This window comes from Ptychodera flava, unplaced genomic scaffold (assembly GCF_041260155.1).
Source record: "Ptychodera flava strain L36383 unplaced genomic scaffold, AS_Pfla_20210202 Scaffold_40__1_contigs__length_1388640_pilon, whole genome shotgun sequence".
Classification (NCBI taxonomy): Eukaryota; Metazoa; Hemichordata; class Enteropneusta; family Ptychoderidae; genus Ptychodera; species Ptychodera flava.
Window position 1 is genome coordinate 989,430 of NW_027248362.1, and position 23,937 is coordinate 1,013,366.

Below are 23,937 nucleotides of genomic sequence, written 5' to 3' on the forward strand. Positions count from 1 at the left end.
CCGAGGTCACATGACATTTTGTCAAAAAAATTGTATTGCTAAGTTATCCCTATATACCAAATCAACCCTCTAGCTCTATTGGCTCGCTCAAAATTAGATATGTGCATAATTAATGAGGTACATACAGTATGTGGTGTCATAAGGTGTCCAATCATACCAAATATGAAGGGTGTAGCACTTGTGGTTACTGAGTTATGGACAAATATGTATATTTGAGGTCAAAGGTCATCAAGGTCATATGACATTTTGTCAAAATAATTGTATTGCTAAGTTATCGCTATATACCAAAAATCAGACCTCTAGCTCTATTGACTCGCTCAAAATTAGATATGCACATAATTAATGAGGTACAATATGTGGCGTCATAAGATGTCCCATCATACCACATATGAAGGGTGTACCACTTGTGGTTACTGAGTTATGGACAAATATGTATATTTGAGGTCAAAGGTCACCGAGGTCACGTGACATTTTGTCAAAAAAATTGTATTGCTAAGTTATCCCTATATACCAAAAATCAGACCTCTAGCTCTATTGGCTCGCTCAAAATTAGATATGTGCATAATTAATGAGGTACAATATGTGGCGTCATAAGGTGTCCCCATCATACCATATATGAAGGGTGGTAGCACTTGTGGTTACTGAGTTATGGAAAAATATGTATATTTGAGGTCAAAGGTCATCTAGGTCACGTGACATTTTATTAAAATATCCGAGATATCTGCGTGAACGGATGGTCTCACGGATGGACGAACGGACGGACATGACCCAATCTATAAGCCCACTGGACTTCATCCATGAGGACTAAAAATTGTGTCACTGCATCCTTTTTACAATATGAATACGATGAGAAACTAAATTTTTATTTATCGTGGCCTTATACAAGGGAGTCTATGGAGATCTTCCTTATACATGGACGTGTAAACTAAAAATATGCAAATTTCACCACGATTTGCCCAAATTTGGGAAAGGTCACTCCTATGCACTTCCATACCAGGTTTCAAATCAATCGGACTTGTGGTTTCAGAGAAGCAGATTTTTTTGACCAAAAATAGTGATAACATCACTGTTCGCTCCCATATAGTTATCAAAACAAGTCAACAATTGTATGAAACATGGACATACATATACAAACAGACTGACATACACAGACTGGCACAGAGTGATGACATTGAACCCAAGTGTGCCTTGGCCCATGGAGAGTGATAAAGATATAACAAACAGCTGAATGTAATGATAAAATAGTTAAGTATAGGCCTATACAGGCACTGAGAGTGAATATGTTACAGCAATTTGATTAGTTTCTTTTCCTTTTCTACTTCTGTGATAATATTTAAGACAATCAATCTGCAAGGCAGTTTATGTATTGACAAATATGTTATCTTTTACAAGCACACAGTAAACTGTTCTTGATTTTTCATTTACAATATTTGACATAGACTGAAATACATAACATGCAACCAATGTTTACACTTTGCCCATACACCAGATACATGGAGAAATTTCAACATACAATCATCAACTCAGAAACCTTACAGGAAAAAGTAAACATTGTTTTCTTCCAGAACAGCTGGTACATCCACATCTGGAACAACTTACAAACTTAACCAATTACACAAGGATGATGACACAAGAGACAAGTCATCGTTGATGACACAGTCCCCGCTTGCTAATGGGTACTTTGATTACAGGTCCTGTGATAAAAATACTTTGATACAGATGGCACTCAATGGCCAAGAATGAGTTCCATGGTGATGAAAACATAAAACAAATGTAGGCCACTATCCTAAAGGTCATTCAATGAGTCAACTGGGAATTAGTTGACAGGATGTTGCAAAACATTTTTTCATACTATCCTAACACTAATAGATTATCACCGGTACCATATTTCATAAAGTTTAATGCAGTATTTACAACACTATGAGATCAACATCTGTATCAAGTTTCATCAAATTTGACGTTGTATTTGTGGATATATCACTCTAATTAGGAAAGTTCATTACATATGCAATTACAAATTAATTAAAATGACACTGATAAATGTCTTTTTCACTGTTAAAGCAATGTGAGCTTAACATGTGTACAAAGTTTCATGAAATTTGATGCAGTATTTCTTGACATATCAGCCTAATTATGAAAGTTCAATAATTGACATGATACTGCTACATGACATGAAACAAATTGACGAGCATGTATGAAATATGTCAATGTCCTTGTACCAACTTTGAATGATACTGGTGGAAATATGCCTGAGTTATGGCTCAATATATGAGAAAATCGTAACAAGATCGCCGCCACGCAGCGATATTTGATCTTACTGTTTAAAAAATCAACATGTATATGTATGACATAAGTCAATGTCCAGTTACAAACTTTGAATAAAATCAGTTGAGACTTGCCAGAGTCATGGCTCTCGACATGAAAAAAACCATAACAAAATTGCCACCATGTGGCCATATCGGACCATATCGAGAAACAAATCAAAGTACATATTTATATTGAAGTACATATGTATACTACGGTATAAGTCAATGTCCTTGTACCAACTTTAAATAAATTTGCTTGATACATGTCTGAGTTATGGTTCAGGACATGGAAAATCGTAAAAAAAATGCCCACAAGGCGGCCATATTGGATCGTATCACAAAACAAATCAATGTGCATATGTATGACATAGGTCAATGTCCTTGTACCAACTTTGAATAAAATCGGTTGAGATATGCCTGAATTATGGCTCTGTACACGAAAAAATCATAACAAAATGGCTGCACAGCAGCCATATTGGATCGCATACAAAACAAATCAATGTGCATATATATGACATAGGTCAATGTCCTTGTACCAACTTTGAATAAAATCGGTTGAGATATGCCTGAGTTATGGCTCTGTACATGAAAAAATTGAAACAAAATGGCCGTCTGGCAGCCATATTGGATCGTATCACAAAACAAATTGACATGCATATACATGACATAGGTCAATGTCCTTGTACCAACTTTGAATAAAATCGGTTGAGATATGCCTGACTTATGGCTCTGTACATGGAAAATCGAAACAAAATGGCCGCCTGGCGGCCCTATTGGATCGTATCACAAAACAAATCGACATGCATATATATGACATAGGTCAATGTCTTTGTACCAACTTTGAATAAAATCGGTTGAGATATGCCTGAGTTATGGCTCTGTACATGAAAAAATTGAAACAAAATGGCCGCCTGGCGGCCATATTGGATCGTATCAAAAAAAAAATCGACATGCATATAAATGACATTGGTCATTGTCCTTGTACCAACTTTGAATAAACTCGGTTGAAACATGCCTGAGTTATGGCTCTGTACATGAAAAAAACGTAATAAAATGGCCGTCTGGCGGCCATATTGGATCGTATTGCAAAATAAATCGATGTGCATCTGTAGGTCATAGTGCTATGCCTTTGTGCCAAGTTTGAACAAAATTGGTTCAGCAGTGTCTGAGAAACTGTTGATGACGGACGGACGGACGGACGGACGGACGGACGCACACGGACGGGACCCAATCTATAAGTCCCCGCCGGACTTCGTCCGCGGGGACTAATAAAGTTAAACTGTGGTGAACTTGACTATTCCTTTCAAATCCTTACCTAACTTGACATCTTAAACTAAAATACACTGCATGGTTAATTGTGCACAAAAATACATCGGGGTGGACCATTTGATAAAGGGATGGTGTCTGGAAGATCAATGAGGTACATTATCTTTTGTATCCGATCCATTGTACATTCTTTTTTCCCCACTCTCCAACCTTTTCTTTTTGTCAAAACTTCTCTGGCTGAATTTTTTATTGGCATTTGTTTGGAATTTTTTCAAAATCTGCCAGGATTTTTTTACCGCATTTCAACACCAAATACAGTTTACCATATCAAATGCTTACTAAATCACCACATTATATATTCTTAGTTCCAGTAGGTATAAAATGACCAAAAAAAATCTTAAAAATACAAAATTCAAAATTCCGGATTTGAACTTAATTTCAATATATCTTATTAACAAAAACCCTAAGGACCGGTTTACTACATGTAAATATCAAAGCAATCAAACTGGTAAATTTTGAGAAACAAATTTTTTGATCAAAAATGAGAAAAATTGCCCCCCACAATACAAAATTGCAGATTTCATCCTAATTTTAAATATATCTAATTAACATAAACCCTAGGAACCTGTACACTAGATATCAAAGCTACCAGATCAGAAGTTTTAGGAGTAAAAATTTTTGACCAAAAAAGGCAAAAATTGCCCCAAAAATAAAAAAAAATTGCCAGTTTCAACATACCTTCAATACATTATATTGAGATTAATCTTAGATACCTGTATACCAAATACATGTATCAAAGCTATCAAATCAGCAGTTTTTGGATTAAAAATTTTTTTATCAAAAATTGGGAAAATTGCCCCAAAATTACAAATATGACAATATCAATACAATTTGTACAAGCATGACTGAGGTCATTCTGAGGAACATGAATATTAAGTTTCATGCAATCAGACGAGTGATTTCAGAGAACAAGATTTTTTGACTAAAAACGGAAAAAATACCCTAAAAATACAAACATGCAAATTTCATCCCAATTTTTGCACACATAATTTAGAATACCTAAAGAAATCTGCATACCAAGTTTCAACCAAATCTGACCAATGCTTACTGAGTTTTAGCCATTTGCAGGATTTTTCCTTTTTTCCCCCTCATTTGCATATTTTTGGCACTGACATGTTCATTTGAACAAATTCACATCTCCACCCCTAGGTGCACCTGTACACCAAATACTAAGACAGTAGGTGCTACAGTTTAGGAGTTTTTGATGTGGACGGACTAACAGACATACATACTTACTTACATACATACACACAGACGCCATTTTGCCACCTTATACGAATACCTCCCATTTGCATATATACATATGCATATATGGGTGCGTAAAAATGGGAGAAAATTACAAAAAAATTCATGAAAAATAGCGCAAGTCCAAGATACTGACCCAAGATGTGCACAATCATTTCAGGTCAGCCCAAAGTACTTACATGCCAATTTTTCATGTAATCTGCTCAGTGGTTATTGAGTTTTTTCAATTTTGACTGTTTTTACATTTTTTCACTTTAATTTGCATATTTTTGGCAATGACAACTTCATTTGAACAAAATCTCATCTACGGCCCATCGTCCATGTACACACCAAATATCAAGACGAAATGTGCAGCGGTTTTGGAGTTTTTGATGTTGATGGACAGACATACAGACATACAGACATACAGACATACAGACACACAGACATACAGACAGTTCCCTAGCCTATAAGAATAGCTTCCATTGCCATATATACATATGGCTATGGGAGCTAATAAAAGAAGGGTCACCCTAACAGTAGAGACATGAGTTAAAACAGGTCTTGCAAGTTTTCTGTGACTGACTTCATGAAATGCATTATCCAGTGTTGCCATAATGAACTTTTAGTGGCAAAAATTTATACCACAAATTGTGCCAGCAAGATAAAATGTTTTTGCATAATTACCATAATTTTAAACTATTCATTCTAAGTGGTAATGTTGGTCGAAGAAATGTAGCTGATCATTTAAAGGGTATTTGGTGGCCCATATGAGACCTCTAGGGGAATATTAGCATATTTGGTCAGAAAAAAAATCACTGAGTCAAGTAAGGTGATTATGTATGCTACGTTTACAATAAGACAAAATATGATAAAAGTTGTTGGGTGATGCATCAAACATGATATCATGGTTACCCTACCCCAGTGGAGTAGAGTAACCGTGATGACATTGTAAGAGAGGCTGTATCTATGTTTAAGAGCCCTCATGGTTTGGACGGTGCTAAGTGGAAGTTGTCCACAGTTGTCCAAACACTAGTTACTGCTCAATGACGGAAGGACACATGCACATAGGCACGCACAGAGCCCAATTCATTAGTTCCTGCTCTGCACTTCATCTGGTACCGTAGGGACTAAAAATCAGGCACAAATTATCAAATGTGCAAAGCTGTTTCTTTCAAATGTTAACAAAACACCACCTACCTCTTTTGAAATCCAATAAAAACCAACGATAGCAAAAATAGAAATGCGTGTAGTCTCCATTCTGATGCATCAGCTCAAACATCTCTGAATCTAGGATCTGATAAAAAGAAAATATTCCAATGTCAGATCACAACTTTGCCACATGGAAAAGTAGTCATTAATACCCTGAGTATCTTTGGAAATGTGCTCAAAACTAAAAATACTGTGAACTTGGAAATTTTTATGAACGACAAATTTTCACAAATCCCACAGAGGCCTTAAAATTGTGAAAATAAATGGTCATCAATATAGCTCATTGGAATACCACATGCCATGGTTTTGGTTAAATCAGAGTGGAGCTTTAATACACAGACATGAGTCATTTTTAACAAGTCATCGTTGATGACAGAGTCCCCACCTGTTAATGGGTACTTTGATTACAAGTCCTCAGAGAGGATAGAGTCCTCTTCATTAATTAGGTCTGTGATAAAAATAGTTTGATACAGATAGTGCTCATTGGCCAAGAATGAGTTCCATGGTGATGAAAACATAAAACCAATGTAGGCCACCATCCTAAAGGTCATGAAATGAGTCAACTAGGAATTAATCAACAGGATGTTGCAAAACATTTTTGCATACTATCCTAACACTAACAGATTATCACCGGTACCATATTTCATAAAGTTTGATGCAGTATTTACAACACTATGAGATCAACATCTGTATCAAGTTTCATCAAATTTGACGTTGTATTTGTGGATATATCACTCTAATTAGGAAAGTTCATTACATATGCAATTACAAATTAATTAAAATGACACTGAAAAATGTCTTTTTCACTGTTAAAGCAATGTGAGCTTAACATCTGTACAAAGTTTCATGAGATTCGATGCAGTATCTCTTGAAATATCAGCCTAATTACGAAAATTCAGTGATTGACATGATACTGCTACATGACATGAAACGAATTGACAAGCATATGTATGAAATAGGTCAATGTCCTTGTACCAAGTTTGAAGGATACTGGTGGAAATATGTCTGAGTTATGGCTCTGTACATGAAAAAATCGTAACAAAATCGCCGCCACGCAGCCATATTTGATCTTACTGTCTAAACATGGGGCCCGGGGGCACCGACGTCCTTTGTACCTCCTTACTGTTTATTAATTGCCATAAATGTGAAATTTGGCAAAAAGTCAAATTGTTTTGACATAAATGAAAGTTATTTGAAGTGGTTGGTTACCGGTCCAGCATAAGTTCAAGTGTGGATTCTAAGTATCAACAACCTTGATATGAACCATTGACTAAAAAACATTTGCTTGTTACACTCACCACACTTGTACTTAGTATTTGGAGTGTACACCTATCTACAATACAATGATAAAAAGTTTGGACTCTGTAGGTCAACAGTGCATCTTTAATGTATGAGACTAAATAAGCTTACCCCTCAAGTATGTAGAGGCCAAAAACAATATTTAATTTTGAATTATGTAGTGCAGGAAAGGACATAGAATATGGTGAAAAGCAAACTAAATATAAAAACTGAATATACAATTATATGGAAATGTTGTTTTACAGTCATGAGTATCTGGTGTGTGCCGAGAGACAAATATTAAAATTGGACAGTATCATCCTGACCACAGTTTGTCTGACTGGTTGTTTCCTTCTGATTTTCTGACACGGTGATAGGTACAAAATATTATGCTATTCACGATAGTTATACAACATAGCTTGCATTTTGTTCATAGCAGAACTGAGTTTTACATGTAAGATAACTTTCTCGTAAACTGTAAATTCTGGCTTCTGGCAGCTCAAACGTCGCAACACTACATTTTTTGATATGATATGGAGTGATTTGCACACATGCAGTGACAGTCGATATATTCATAGTATGAATGTCTACTGTACATTAAAGCATAGTGATGTTGACAACTACATGCATGCCAGTGCACGATTTCAAAGTAGCCAGGAGGAAATTCTAATGGTCTTTTAGTGGAAATATAGGTATTAAACGACAGTGAAACAAACAACATTAGTTATCGTGACCTTGCTAAAGTGCAATCTCGGATCATGTATGATCTGATGATCATGCCAAATTTAATACCATGTCGGATTTAGCCCTGCGTACGATGCTGTGTGTTCCGCTACAGCTATTCGCTCCGCTCACCACAGCCCTGCAAAGACCCGTACGTAGGGTCGGTGACTTCAAATCCATTTTGGGACTTGACGTAAAAGGCCAAATTACTACCGAAATTCAGCGTTCTTGGGCCCAAGTCGTATCCCTGCCCACCTCAGCTACTCGATCGCTTCCAAAAATGCCAGTCTTTTATTCACTTTTCGTAAATAACCGTCGATGTCGGCAACTCTCTCGCTAGCCCTGCGTACGTACGCAGTGTACGCAGTGCATTCCCTGTGTGCGTTCTTAACACACAGCATCGTACGCAGGGCTAGCGAGAGAGTTGCCGACATCGACGGTTATTAAGTAAAAGATGATGTCAAAATCAATGCACAACTGTCGAAATTACCCAAAACAAGTCATCGTTGATGACACAGTCCCCGCTTGTCCATTTTGTTATAATCTTTGGTGTCTAGGTAGCTGTGGTCTAGGTCGCTGTGGAATGACATTGATGCAACGGGTGCATCAGGCCTGTGACTTGCATAATAAAGTAATCTGAGGAACGTTCAATAAATGACTCATCTCTGCCGGTAATGACCACTGAAGGAACTTTTGATTACATCACACATAACGATGCCCTCACTGCCTCTAGTGTCATGATGGCACGTACTATACACATGGTTTGGTGGAATTTTCGAAATGCTATGGGATCGGGTATGTTGTTGTAATCAGCCATCAGCCATTTCGAATCATATAATGAAACAAATTAATGTGCACAAGAATGCAGCCATAGTATTTTATCTTCGTATCATGTTTGAACAAAATCAGTCCATCGAGGGACAGTGACCTATGTTTATGTTTCAAAGACATAAAAAAATCACACCAAAATTGAAATCAAATGGCTGTCTATTGACCATATGGATCATAGCACAAAATTAGTAGACATGCATATGTATGCCATAGTATTTTATCTTTGTACCAAGTCTCAACAACATTGGTTAAGGAATATTTGCATATGATTAAACCTCAAAGACATGAAAAAATCCAAAAATGACCATCGGGCAGCGATATTGGAAAAAAATGACAATCTGGCAGCCATATTGGAACATGTCACGAAGTAAATTGACATGTACGGTATGCCATAGTGCTTGATCTTTTTGCCAAGTTTGGACAAAATGGGTGTAATGACCTTTGAATTACGCTTCAAAGACATGCAAAATTCCAACAAAATGGCAGTTCTGCAGCCATATTGGATCCTATCGCAAGGTTAATTGATACATGCATATGCATGCCATAGCACGTGCTTTGCCTTCGTGCCAAGTTTGAACAAAATCGGTTCAAGGATGTTTGAGTGTCGGTTCAAAGACATGAAAAAATCGCAAAAAAATGGCCGCCTGTCAGCCATATTGGATCATTTCACGAAATAAATTGGTGTTCATATGGAGGGCATACTGTTTTGCTTTTGTGACAAATTTGAACAAAATCGGTTCAAGGGTGTCTGAGTTATGGTCTAAAGACATGAAAAATCACAACAAAATGGCTGCCTCACGCCCATATTGGATTGTATCGCAATATAATTTGACATGCATCTGTAGGCCATAGTGCTATGCCTTTGTGCCAAGTTTGAACAGAATCAGTTTGAGGATGTTTGAGTTATGGTTCAAAGACACGAAAAATCGCAAACAAAATGGCCGCCTCGCGGCCATATTGGATCGTATTGCAATATAATTTGACATGCACATGTAGGCCATAGTGTTATGCCTTTGTGCTAAGTTTGAACAGAATCTGTTCAAGGATGTCTGAGTTATGGTCCAAAGACATGAAAAATCGCAACAAAATGGCCGCCTCGCGCCCATATTAGATCATATCGCACAATTATTTGACAAGGATATGAAAGCCATAGTGTTATGCCTTTGTGCCAAGTTTGAACAGAATCTGCTCAAGGATGTCTGAGTTATGGTCCAAAGACATGAAAAATCGCAACAAAATGGCCACCTCGCAGCCAAATTCGATCGTATCACAAAATAAATCAACGTGCATCTGTAGGTTATAGTGCTATGCCTTTGTGCCAAGTTTGAACGAAATTGGTTCAGCAGTGTCTGAGAAACTGTTGATGACGGACGGACGGACGGACGGACGGACGGACGCACAGACGGGACCCAATCTATAAGTCCCCGCCGGACTTCGTCCGCGGGGACTAATAAGCAACAGAAAACTAAAAGTTATCGCTGTGTCGAAAGGACAGTATATCAACATAAAAAGACGCTAGTTTGTTATGACATGGAGGCCGGAGGTAGAAGGACAGAGCATTCTCTCGCTCTCACCCAGCTATTAGTACGGGCCGCCGGTGGGATTGCCTCGCTATTAAAAGCAATGGATTCGCCGGTACTGGGGAGTACGGAGGCCATCATTCTTCAGTCTATCGAAGGAGCGGTTCGTGCCAAAAAATACATGACAGCAATCAAATATACGCTAAAACCTTTAAAACGTTAAAATTCGCAACTGACCGAGAAACATGATGGCAGTCTTTGAAAAACAACGCTAACTTGTTATGTGCGCATGCGCATATTAAGGGGAGACCCATTTGATTTCGGGGGGTATGCAGGAAGTGGGTATGGGAACTTTTTTTTGTTAGAGAGACAGCATTTTTTTATTTCTACAGTCAGACCTGCATCAATTTTTTTTTCAAATGGAGTAGCAGTGCAATTTTTCAAATTTAAGCCAGTGTTTCACATATCACAGGATGTTTTTATTTATTCATTTTACATTCCAACAAATGACAAACAAAATGGAAAGTCTATTATATATACAACTTTAAATTATAGAACACTTTTTTGGCAAATCAACTGTGATCAGTACTATACCTGCTTTTCTTTAAAACAGTCAATTCCTTTAAGTTCTCAGGGGAGATGTTATCTTTTGTGGTCAGAGAAACAAGGCTCACACATTGTATTTCATTATATTTGTTGTTCCTCAATTTTCATTGTCAACTTGTAATCTTTCTAACATATTTATATTGAGAGAATAATGTATTGGTTTTAACACTAGTTTATTGACTCCTATCTTGTGTTTTAAATTTTCACGATTTAGAGAAGTCAAATAGTCCCATCTAGATATTGCCTATACCATTGAGATATTGCAACAGAAATCCTGAAACATGCTTTCTTGGGTCAGAAAAGGGAAGGAAAACATCAAGTGCACCAAGGTGTAATATGAATGCTTATATCATAATTGCTGGAAAAAACAAAACACAGAAAAAAAAGACAAAAAAAAAAAAAAAAAAAAACAGAATAAAATTACTTGTGGTAAAAACATTTGCGTGCCTTTGGCAGCATGCCAGCAAACAATACATGAGAATGAAGTTTCCAAAATTTTGCTCATTTCAACAGCATTGTGACAATTCCTTTTTTATTTCTGTCTGTTATGAGAATATTTTTTTCTCAAGCCATTACAGGCTTAATTTTTTTCTTTTATTTCACCTGGTGACAATTTTTTTTCCTCGAAATCCTCCATACCCCCCCCCCCCAGAAATCAAGTGGTTCTCCCCTAAGTGAGCCCCTGACCTATACGGGCCAGTGGATTACTTCCTCAGTAGAACTGATATGCCTGCCAGTACCGGTGTTTATCGCCTACGGAGGCCATCATTCTTCAGTCGATCAAAGGCGCCTTTCGTACCAAAAAATACACGACAGCTGCAAAAGTGCATCACTGTCAACTTCATAACTATAGAACATGTTGAAATACACAGTGAAACGTTCACAATGTAAAAAATGTGCCCATACCGAGAAACAAGATGGCGTCCGTTTCGATTCTTCAACTCAGATTTTGTCCTACAGTTGTGCGCATGCGCAGACGGTAGCTTTAGCGAAAGTGAGGCAAAATCAAGTAAATATAAAATAAAAAGGATAAAAATATTGTTTAAAAATAATGTAAGGCATGTATCACCAAATTTTGAACATTTCTGACGGTATTTCAACAATACGAACACCCATGCCAAACATCACAATAATCAAATCAGTGGTTTTGAGGAAAAAGTGAAAATAGTGGTTTTCAGAAAAAAGCTAAAAAAGTGACTTTAAAATGATTCAATCAAAAAAAGAAAAAAGACCGTTTGAGATACATGCCCAAGTGACCACCAGACCAAATTTCAGAAAAAGTTACTGAAGCATTTCTGAGATACCTGCGTCCACAGCATACGGCCCACTATGTTGGCCGTATTGGGCCGCGCCATCACATTAGTACCTTGTGCCCACAGGGCACAAAGTACTAAAAATCAACATGCATATGTATGACATAAGTCAATGTCCATGTACTAACTTTGAATAAAGTCAGTTTAGACTTGCCAGAGTTATGGCTCCCAACATGAAACAAGCGACCTAGCGGCCGATATAGCTCCGCTGTGTTTATGTAGAGAATAACTATTTTTTACACATGTTGATGAGGAAGGTGGAAATCTTTGATAGCTCAATGCAGAGGCCGGAAAAAGTGGCTAAAATAAGCTGCTAAAATACACAATTGAAGATTTCTTTGAATATATCATCACATCGTATCATCCCTAAGAACATGTCAACCAAAGCTATCTGATGAGTAGTTTTTTGAGAATAAAATTTTCTGACCAAAAATGGCAACAATTGCCCCAAAAAATGAAATTGCAGATTTCATCATAATTTCAAGAGATCAAATTTAGTTCATAACTTCATCTATAGAAACCTGTATACCAAATTTCAAAGCTGTTAGACCAGTACTTTTTTTGAGAAACACATTTTTTGACCAAAAATGGGAATAATTGCCCCCAAATTCAAAATTGCAGATTTCATCATTATTTTTTAATAAATATCATTTAGTTCATCTATAGAAACCTGTATACCAAATTTCAAAGCTATCAGATAAGTAGTTTTGGAAATACACGTTTTGACCAAAAATGGCAAAAATTGCCCCAAAAATACAAAATTACAGATTTCATCAGAAATTCAATATATATTACTTAACTCATCTGTAGAAACCTGTATACCAAATTTCAAAGCTATCAGATAAATAGTTTTGGAAATACACATTTTTTGACCAAAAATGGCAAAAATTGCCCCAAAAATACAAAATTGCAGATTTCATCACAATTTCACTAAATATTATGTAGTTTATCTGTAGAAACCTGTATACAAAATTTCAAAGCTATCAGATAAATAGTTTTGGAAATACACATTTTTTGACCAAAAATGGCAAAATTGCCCCAAAAATACCAAATTTCAGATTTCATCAGAAATTCAATATATATTACTCAGTTTATCTATAGAAACGTGTATACCAAATTTCAGAACTTTTAGACCAGTACTTTTTGAGAAATACTTTTTTTGACCAAAAACGGCAAAAATTGCCTTAAAAATGCAAATTTGCATATTTCTGCAAATTTGAATAAATCTGAAATAGATCATCCCTAGGGACATATGTACCAAATATCAAAGCTATCTGACCGGTAGTTTTGAAAAAGAAGATTTTTAAAGATTTTTTTACCAAAAATGGCAAAAATTGCCTTAAAAATACAAATATGCAAATTTCACCACGATTTGAACAAATCTGACTGAAGTCACCCTAAGTAAACTGCATAGCAAATTTCAAAGCAATCGGACAAGCGGTTTCAGAGAAGAAGATTTTTTTACCAAAAACACCAAAAATTGCCCCAAAAATACAAATATGCAAATTTCACCACGATTTGAACAAACTTAAGTGTGGTCACCCCAAAGGAACTGCATATAAAATTTCAAAGCAATTGGACTTGCAGTTTCAGAGGAGAAGGCAATTGTTGACGGACGACGACGACGGACGACGGACGACGGCGGAAAATCAACCTATTTGATAAGCTCAGTGTCGCTGACAGCGGAGCTAAAAAAACAACAAAATGGCCACCATGTGGCCATATTGGATCATATCGTGAAAAAAATCGATGTACATATGTATTACATAAGTCAATGTCCTTGTACCAACTTTCAATAAATTTGCTTGACACATGTCTGAGTTGTGGTTCCGGACATGAAAAAATCGTAAGAAAATGGTCACCATGCAGCCATATTTAATCTTATTGTAAAACAAATCAATGTGCATATGCATGATATAGGTCAATGTCCTTGTAACAACTTTGAATTAATTGGTTGAGACGTGCCTGAGTTATGGCTCTGTACATGAAAAAATCATAATAAAATGGCTGCAAATTGGATTGTATCACAAAAAAAGTCAATGTGCATATGTATGACACAGGTCGATGTCCTTGTACCAAGTTTGAATAAAATCTGTCAAGATGTGCCTGAGTTTTGGCTAAGGATATGAAAAAATCGTAACAAAATGGCCACATGGCAGCCATATTGGATCATATCACAAAACAAATTGACGTGCATATGTATGACATAGGTCAATGTCCTTGTACCAATTTTGAATAAAATCTGTTGAAACATGTCTGAGTTATGGCTCTGTACATGAAAAAATCATAATAAAATGGCTGCAAATTGGATTGTATCACAAAAAAAGTCAATGTGCATATGTATGACATAGGTCAATGTCCTTGTACCAAGTTTGAATAAAATCTGTCGAGATGTGCCTGAGTTTTGGCTAAGGGCATGAAAAAATTGTAACAAAATGGCCGCATGGCAGCCATATTGGATCATATCACAAAACAAATTGACGTGCATATGTATGACATAGGTCAATGTCCTTGTACCAATTTTGAATAACATCTGTTGAAACATGTCTGAGTTATGGCTCTGTACATGAAAAAATCATAATAAAATGGCTGCAAATTGGATTGTATCACAAAAAAAGTCAATGTGCATATGTATGACATAGGTCAATGTCCTTGTACCAAGTTTATAAAATCGGTCGAGACATGCCTGAGTTTTGGATAAGGACATGAAAAAATTTTAACAAAATGGCCGCATGGCAGCCATATTGGATCGTATCTCAAGACAATTGACATGAATATGTATGACATAGGTCAATGTCCTTGTACCAATTTTGAATAAAATCTGTTGAAACATGTCTGAGTTATGGCTCTGTACATGAAAAAATCATAATAAAATGCGCCTGGCGGCATATTGGATGTATCACAAAACAAATCGAATGTGCATATGTATGACATAGGTCAATGTCCTTGTACCAAGTTTGAATAAAATCTGTCGAGATGTGCCTGAGTTTTGGCTAAGGGCATGAAAAAATTGTAACAAAATGGCCGCATGGCAGCCATATTGGATCATATCACAAAACAAATTGACGTGCATATGTATGACATAGGTCAATGTCCTTGTACCAATTTTGAATAACATCTGTTGAAACATGTCTGAGTTATGGCTCTGTACATGAAAAAATCATAATAAAATGGCTGCAAATTGGATTGTATCACAAAAAAAGTCAATGTGCATATGTATGACATAGGTCAATGTCCTTGTACCAAGTTTGTATAAAATCGGTCGAGACATGCCTGAGTTTTGGATAAGGACATGAAAAAATTTTAACAAAATGGCCGCATGGCAGCCATATTGGATCGTATCTCAAGACAAATTGACATGAATATGTATGACATAGGTCAATGTCCTTGTACCAATTTTGAATAAAATAGGTTGAAACATGTCTGAGTTATGGCTCTATACATGAAAAAATCGTAATAAAATGGCAGCATGGCAGCCTATTGGATCGTATCACAAAACAAATCTGATACAATGTGCATATGTATGACATAGGTCAATGTCCTTGTACCAAGTTTGAATAAAATTGGTCGAGACATGCCTGAGTTTTGGCTAAGGACATGAAAACGTTGTAACCAAATGGCTGCCATGCGGCCATATTGGATAATATCATGAAACAAATTGACATGCATATGTATGACATAGGTTAATGTCTTTGTATCAACTTTGAATAAAATTGGCCTCAGTTATGGCTCCATACGGCCATATTGGATCGTATCACAAAACAAATCGAGGTGCATATGTATGATGTATGATGTAATCCTTGTACCAAGTTTGAATGAAATCGCTCCAGGCAACTTTGAAATATCTGCGTGAACGGATGGACGGACAGACGCACGCATGCACGCATGCATGCACGGACAGACCTATGGACATGACCAAACCTACAAGTCCCCCCAGACGGTGTCCGTGGGGACTAAAAAAATCTGCACAAAGTTTCATCAATTTTGGCACAGTGGTACCAGAAACAGCACTCTAAACCTGAATTATGCAAATTAGCACTAATTATGCATGCCACAAAAATATAAATGGACCTGCATATGTAAGCCATAGTGTAGTATCCTTGTACCAAGTTTAAAAAGAATTAGCATAGGCATATCTCAGATATCTGCATTCATGAGCCCCTATGCATGGACATAGCATTAATATAAATACCATCCTGGAACCCATGTGGATCATTCCTGGCACTGCTGTGGATGGATATCAAATAAAGGAAAGAAAACGGCAGTCACACAGCCAATTTTGATCAAATCATTACAAAAATCAAATTGAATGGAATCGCTCCTAGCATCACTGAGAAATTTGCGTGAACATAACACCAACATCAAATACAGGAAACAAAATGGCCGCCACACGGCCAAATTGGATCGAATCAAAAAACAAATCGAGGTGCATATGTATGGCATAAGTAATAATCCTTGTACTGAGTTTGAATGAAATCGCTCCAGGCGTCTCTGAGATATCTGCGTGAACGAACAGACGCACGGATGCATGCACGCACGCACGCACGGACACATGGACATGACCAAACCTAGAAGTCCCCCCGGACGGTGTCCGTGGGGACTAATTAGAACAAATCTATGTTGGTTCATCCCTAGGGACCTGTATACCAAATATCAAAGCTGTCTGACCAGCAGTTATGAAGAAGAGGATTTTTTACCAAAAACGCCTTTTTTGTGCTAATTTGCACATTTTCGACAATATCAAAAAATAAAAAAGGTAGTTTCTCATAATCATATTTTGCATCTACACAACAAATATCAAATCTGTAAGTACTGCGGTTCTCAAGATGGACATACATACATACATACATACATACATACATACATACATACATACATACATACATACATACATACATACATACATACATACATACAGACTGATGACGGATGACAGACGGATACCCATCCCAATAGCTTCTATAGATTACAGTCTATAGTAGCTAAAATCAAGCGACCTAACAGTCGACAGAGCTCTGCTGTCTATGTAGAGAATAACTTTTTGTGACACCACCAACAGCATACAAACTCACAGTTTTTCTGAATGGGAATTGTGTACAAGCTCACCAAGCTACAGTGTTACCGAAGATGGGACTGGCATATCACCTGCACAGGGCTTTAAATCAGCTTGTTTGTGGGGAAGTATTTGTTCACTTATAATATGAAGACCATTCTCCAACAACAGATCTCTCAATTTTTTCATATCTCTGCCTGGCTAATCACTTACAATAGGCAATTGAAGGAATAATTCTTTTAAAGAGGGCCAAGAGTTGTCCTTTATTTATACTAATCCTTCAATTTCATAGATTGTGTGATGTTAATGTTAATTTTCAGACATACCTGAATGAGAGATCTCATATTAGCAAATGTGAGTCCATAGCACCTCCATGTGGAAAGTTTTTGGACATCCGTTTCATGAGTTCACAAAAACAGCTGTACGTTTTAGCCTCTGAAAGAGATAAAATAAAGTCATATCCAATAACATAATAGCAAACTTTTCCTATATATTTGAATAGTTTTGAAATAAAAGACAAGCAATGTTTTATTTCTATGACTACTATTGTATTATATCTGGTAGATATATTGATAATCAATGAATATAGCTTATGTATAACACATATGTCCATATTGCAATCTGACATTGTCAACATCTGCAAATTTTTCATCTTGTTGCACACTTGCTAAAAAGACAATTGTAGGTCTCTTGACCTTCACTAAAATCACTGAGTTAACTTTCCTGTGGTTTTCTCATAGACATCCATTTAGATATATAAACTGGTCTGGGGCAGTGTAAAAAGTTCTAAATACAAGTAATAAACTTTCCCTGTGCAGACTAGTTCAGCAAAAATTATCTTCAAAATCACTTTAATATTAAGTATGTTGCAGTTTCAACATATCTTAATGAGAACATACCAAGGGGCCTGTCTACTAAATTTAATAATACTCTGATGAGTTTCGTTTCTGGAGATTTTTTTACCAGAACTTAAGAAAATATCCAATATTATAGAAATAACGGACGACGCGCTGACCATTAATGTTTATTTATGGACAAGAGCGAGAGGAAAGCCGAAAATTAACAGGCGAGGCTTGCCGAGCACGTTAATGTTGGCTTTCCTCTCGCCCGTGCTCATCAAAAAACGTTAATGATCAGCGCAGAGTCTGTTATTTCCATTTTATTATCAACGAACCCCCAAAACTGTCAAAATTTACGAAAATTTTCCCAAGTGAACGACAACGGGGCCCGAGAACTTCTTAGTGAGTAGTGCGCGCCCTGCAAAAATTTTTCAAATCCAGAGATTGTTTTGAAAAAAGCGTCTAAACTTGGCCCATAAGTGCTCCATTTTATTTTGTGATTGATTATGATCTTTGTACAAATCACAATTTTCGTTTGAGCTGTAAAGTTACTATGTTTACGATATTATTCATATTCACGGGCATATAAACAAACCATTACTGTGTATTTGTGGGCAGTCACGTGGTTCAGCTCGACCAATTAAAATGAGATGGACAGGGCATGGTAATATAATGCTGAATATAAGGACATTGCAGATGTCACTATAAAACAAACGAAATCTCCACTAACACTATCAAAGGTACATAAGTACCAATTATCGATGTTATCTTATTCAATTTCTGTGTTTCATTCTTGAACTATTTTCACATTTCTATACTTGTTTACATATTTTCAGAGCTGTGTTGCCATGGCAATAGAACCCAATCTACAGCCTACTGTGCATCTTCATAACAAATAATGAAGTGACACATATATGATACAGTGATTCTTTAGTCTTTGCACTGGATGGAATTCACATAAACAATGTATAATGACTGAAAATTAGATGAGCTGAAAAACAGATCTACGTACAGACACCGATACATGATAGATGTTTACTTTAATCCAAAAGATCCATCTTCAGTATTATTCAAAACAAGTCAATCGTTGATGACACAGTCCCAACTTGTTAATGGGTACTTTGATTACAAGTCCTCAGAGAGGATAGAGTCCTCTTCATTAATTAGGTTTGTGATAAAAATACTTTGATACAGATGGCGCTCAATGGCCAAGAATGAGTTCCATGGTGATGAAAACATAAAACCAATGTAGGTAACCATCCTAAAGGTCATTAAATGCAGTGTTGGCGCTAGGAATTTTTTCATTGTAGCCACAGTCTGTTAGTGTGGCTAAAATGATCAAATTTTTTTTAGCCACAAGCAATTTTTATTAGCCACACCCAACAAATCAATTTCACATACAAATTGAACAAACCCTATTTTTAATAACGTTTGTACTTTATTATCCACATGTTTGGCCAGGGCTGTTGTACATACACTATAATTCCTCGACATATAAACCGCTGAGCACATTTTCTGCCAATTTTGTAGCTGCAGATAATAATGACGAGGAGCACGGTAAAACTCCAGGTCCTTTGTGAAAGTTGTCTGTCCTTCAATTAAAAAAATACCGTCAAGGACAGTGTGCTCACATTCGGTTTGAATTGGTAAATCCAAGAAATATTTAAACCAGAAAAACAAGAATGACAAAAGCAAGTAAGGTCTGCAACTTAGGTACTGGAGGTCATCTTTAGGAACATGCATATCAACTTCTATAGCAACGGGACAAGCAGATCCTAAATACATAAGCAAATGTCAACAAAAATATTAGCCAGAGAAGGCTTGACAAAAAGAAAATGTGGGAGAGTGGGGAAAAAATAAACAATGGGAAAAAATGTACAAGGGATCTGGTAAAAAGTAATGCTACTTCATCAATCTTCTAGCCCCTACCCCCTCCTAAATATTAAATGTTCCACCCCTTACATAAGACCAGCTGGTAGGAAATGTATTTACAACCTTGGGGATGTTTTAATTAGTGCTATGAGTGCTATGATTCGAATGTAAACAGCACTTAAATCAGTTGCAGATAGTGAAATGCCTTCCACTGGGGGGGGGGGGGGGATTACAACATCTGGAATTATCCTGGATCCAAATTTCTCATCAGTTCTTGTGTGTCTTACATGCAAAAGTTGCAAAAATTGGTTCACAATGAAAAAATTTACCTCAACTTTGTTTTCTGGATCAAATTTTACAACAAATTGATATTAAATATGACAAAATTATGTTCACAGATTTCGAAACTCTCTCACAACATATCCTGGGTTGGTGTAGGTCATTTAAGGTCACAAACTGAGAAAATTACCTAAAATATAAAAATTTGGGGGTTTCCCAACACTTTGAGCAGAAAATTTATCTAATAACATCCCTCGGGACTTTTGTACCAAATTACAAAGCTATCAGACAAGTAATTTTGAGAACAAGTTTTCTGGACCAAAATTGACAAAAATGTCTTAAAAATACAAATTTGTATATTTCAGGACAATTTCCACATATCTAACTATTGTCATCCCTGGACATCTGTACACCAAATATAAAAGCTGTCTGTCCAGGGGCTTTAAAAAGAAAATATTTTTTATGATTTTTTGACCAAAAATGACAAAAATTGCCCTAAAACAGTAATATTTCCAATTTTGTCGTAATTTCAACAATAAGAAGGTTTACACCCTTGCAAACATCCAATCCAAATTTGAGAGCAATTGGGCTAGCTGTTTCAGAGAAGAATAAATTTTACTTAAAATGAGAAAAAATAACCAAAAAATTCAGCAAAAATACAAAATTCAAGATATCTTCACAATATTCATAAAACTGATTTTGATCAACCTGAGGAATCTGTACGCCAAATATCAAAGCTATCAGATTAGTAATTTTTGAATAAAAAATTTTTGACAAAAAATTCAGAAAATTGCCCTAAAATTACAAATATGAAAATTTCAATTCAATTTGTGTAAACTTGACTTAGGTCATCCTGAGGAACATGCATACCAACTTTCAAAGCAATCGGATGAGCAGTTTCAGAGATAAACATTTTTTGACTAAAAACAGAAAAACATAGGGCCAAAGTCCCTGAAGCTACTATAGACATGGATACAAAATTAAGTATTTCCTGACTGCATGAAATTATCTCACGAAGGTCATCCTAGGGACCTGTAAACCAAATATTAAAGCTGTCTGACCAGCTGTTTTTAAAAAAACAAGCGACTCAACAGTTGACAGAGCTCTGCTGTGTTATGTAGAGAATAACATTTTGTGACACATGTATTGATGAAGAAGGTGGATATCTTTGATAGCTCATTTCAGGATGGCCTGACCAAAAATGGAAAAAAAAATTCTGTAAAAGTACAGATTTGCATATTTCATCACAATTTTAACAAATCTAAGTTGGTTTATCCCTAGGGACCTTGTATACCAAATAACAAAGCTGTCTGACCAGTGGTTATGAAGAAGAAGATTTTTTACCAAAAATGCCTTTTTTGGTGCTAATTTGCATATTTTCAACAATATCAAAAATTAATAAAAAGAGTTTCACAAAATCATATATTTTATCCATAAATCAGTAAGTACTGCAGTTCTCAAGATATTTGAGTGGACGGACGCCTCACAAACGGACATACCGGTACATACATACATACATACATACATACATACATACATACATACCGTGGTACATACTGACAGTGCACGCCGGACAGATACCCATCCTGATAGCTTCTATAGAGTATATTAGTCTATAGTAGCTAATAAACGAGAGTTAATTACATTCTAATTAAAGTAAACAAGACTTGCTTAAATCAAGATTTACGTCATAAAAAACAGCAGATCTGTCAGGTTATAAAGAATCTTAAGCTGGTTATCTTTTTATCAGTATTTTCATCCTATTAACGAAGCACATTTTAACTTTCAAATTAACATTGTAAGTAAGTTCTGTTGAATAAGTTGAGACTGTACGTACTCAGAGAAAGCACACTGAAGAGACAAATGTTTGAAACTTAAGAAGTTCAGGGTCATCAAAAGCATCATGTAACACTTTCATGGCACTGTTTACACAGATTGCATAATTGCTATAAATAGCACATGAGGAATCTTACAGCCCAGCTTTACCATAAAAACCCTATCACTTTCACCACTCTTTTAATTGACCACTCTATTTTTTTCCTCAAAAAGTAATTTTATTTTATCCTTACCAAGTCAACCATAAATGGAAATTAGAACTTTCTCTATCTCTATTTATTTGACCACCCTATCATGACAAACTATTATGAGCAATTTCTTTTAGATAACATACAGGGCACAATAAATGACGGTTCAGAATATGTCAACGTTGGGATTCAGGAAAGTTGCCTTTGCATGTTTTAATCCTCCAAGATGGTAAGCATTTCACTATGAACTGTCAAAAAACGTTGAACTTTCTGATAATTCTACACTAAAATTATTTTGGCTTTGATGATTTCCTAATTAATTCAATTATTTAAAATCATATTAATTATTTTTTTCTGGGTGAAATGATAGGGTTTATACAGTACAAGAATTACATACAATGTAAGTCAAATTTTGATCAAAAATGACAAAAAAATTCCTTAAAAATACAGATTTGCATATTTCATCACAATTTGAACAAATCTAAGTTGCGTTGTCCCTAGGGACCGGTATACCAAATAACAAAGCTGTCTGACCAGAGGTTATGAAGAAGAAGATTTTTTACCAAAAACGCCTTTTTTGGCATTAATTTGACTGTTTTCAATAATATCAAAAAATTGAAAAAAAATAGTTTCTCAAAATCATATTTTTCATCTACACAACAAATATCAAATCAGTAAGTACTGCGGTTCTCAAGATATTTGAGTGGACGGACGCCTCACAAACGGACATACATACATACATACATACATACATACATACATACATACATACATACATACAGACTGACGACGGACGCCGGACGGATACCCATCCCAATAGCTTCTATAGACTATAGTCTATAGTAGCTAAAAATTACCCCAAAAATAGAAACATGCAAATTTCATCCCAAATTTTAAACACCTAATTTGGAATACCTAAATGAACCTGCACACCAAGTTTCAACCCAATCTAACCAAGGGTTACAGAGTTTTAACAATTTGCAGTGTTTTTTTCTTTTTCCCCTCATTTGCATATTTTTGACACTGACAAGTTCATTTCAACAAATTCACATCTCCATCCCTAGGTGCACCTGTACACCAAATACTAAGACAGTAGGTGCTGCGATTTAGGTGTTTTTGATGTGGACGGACATACATACATACATACATACATACATACATACATACATACATACATGCAAATCGGATGCAAATGAACTGATTCAGCTTATACAATAATCTCACATTGGTATACCAAATGTGAGCTAAAAATATGTATTAAAAATTGGTCTTAACTCCGTTCAGATCTATATTTCATGAATGCTGGTGAATAAATTGACCCCTCTCTTTATAGACAGGGACAAACAAAAAGATGGCAATATGCATTAAACTTAACAGATATTTGTACTTGAAGCATTTTTTCTTGTATTAACATCTGTTTATTTTTAACTTTTATTGTGACACAAACAACGAAGAGAGTTCTTGGAACAAAACTTGCACAACATGTCATGAAAAAATCATCAAAGTCTAATCATTGGCCATAGTTATTCCT

At 35.9% G+C, this 23,937-nt stretch overlaps 1 protein-coding gene across 1 annotated transcript in view; it reads right to left on the minus strand.

Annotated features, from left to right (window-relative positions):
- LOC139127974 (small G protein signaling modulator 1-like) overlaps positions 1 to 23,937 on the minus strand; it is a 270,506-nt gene that overhangs the window by 32,844 nt on the left and 213,725 nt on the right. The window contains 3 exon segments of the mRNA XM_070693822.1: positions 6,057 to 6,153; positions 17,719 to 17,744; positions 17,747 to 17,827. Of these exon segments, the coding sequence (XP_070549923.1) occupies positions 6,057 to 6,153; positions 17,719 to 17,744; positions 17,747 to 17,827 (204 nt within the window).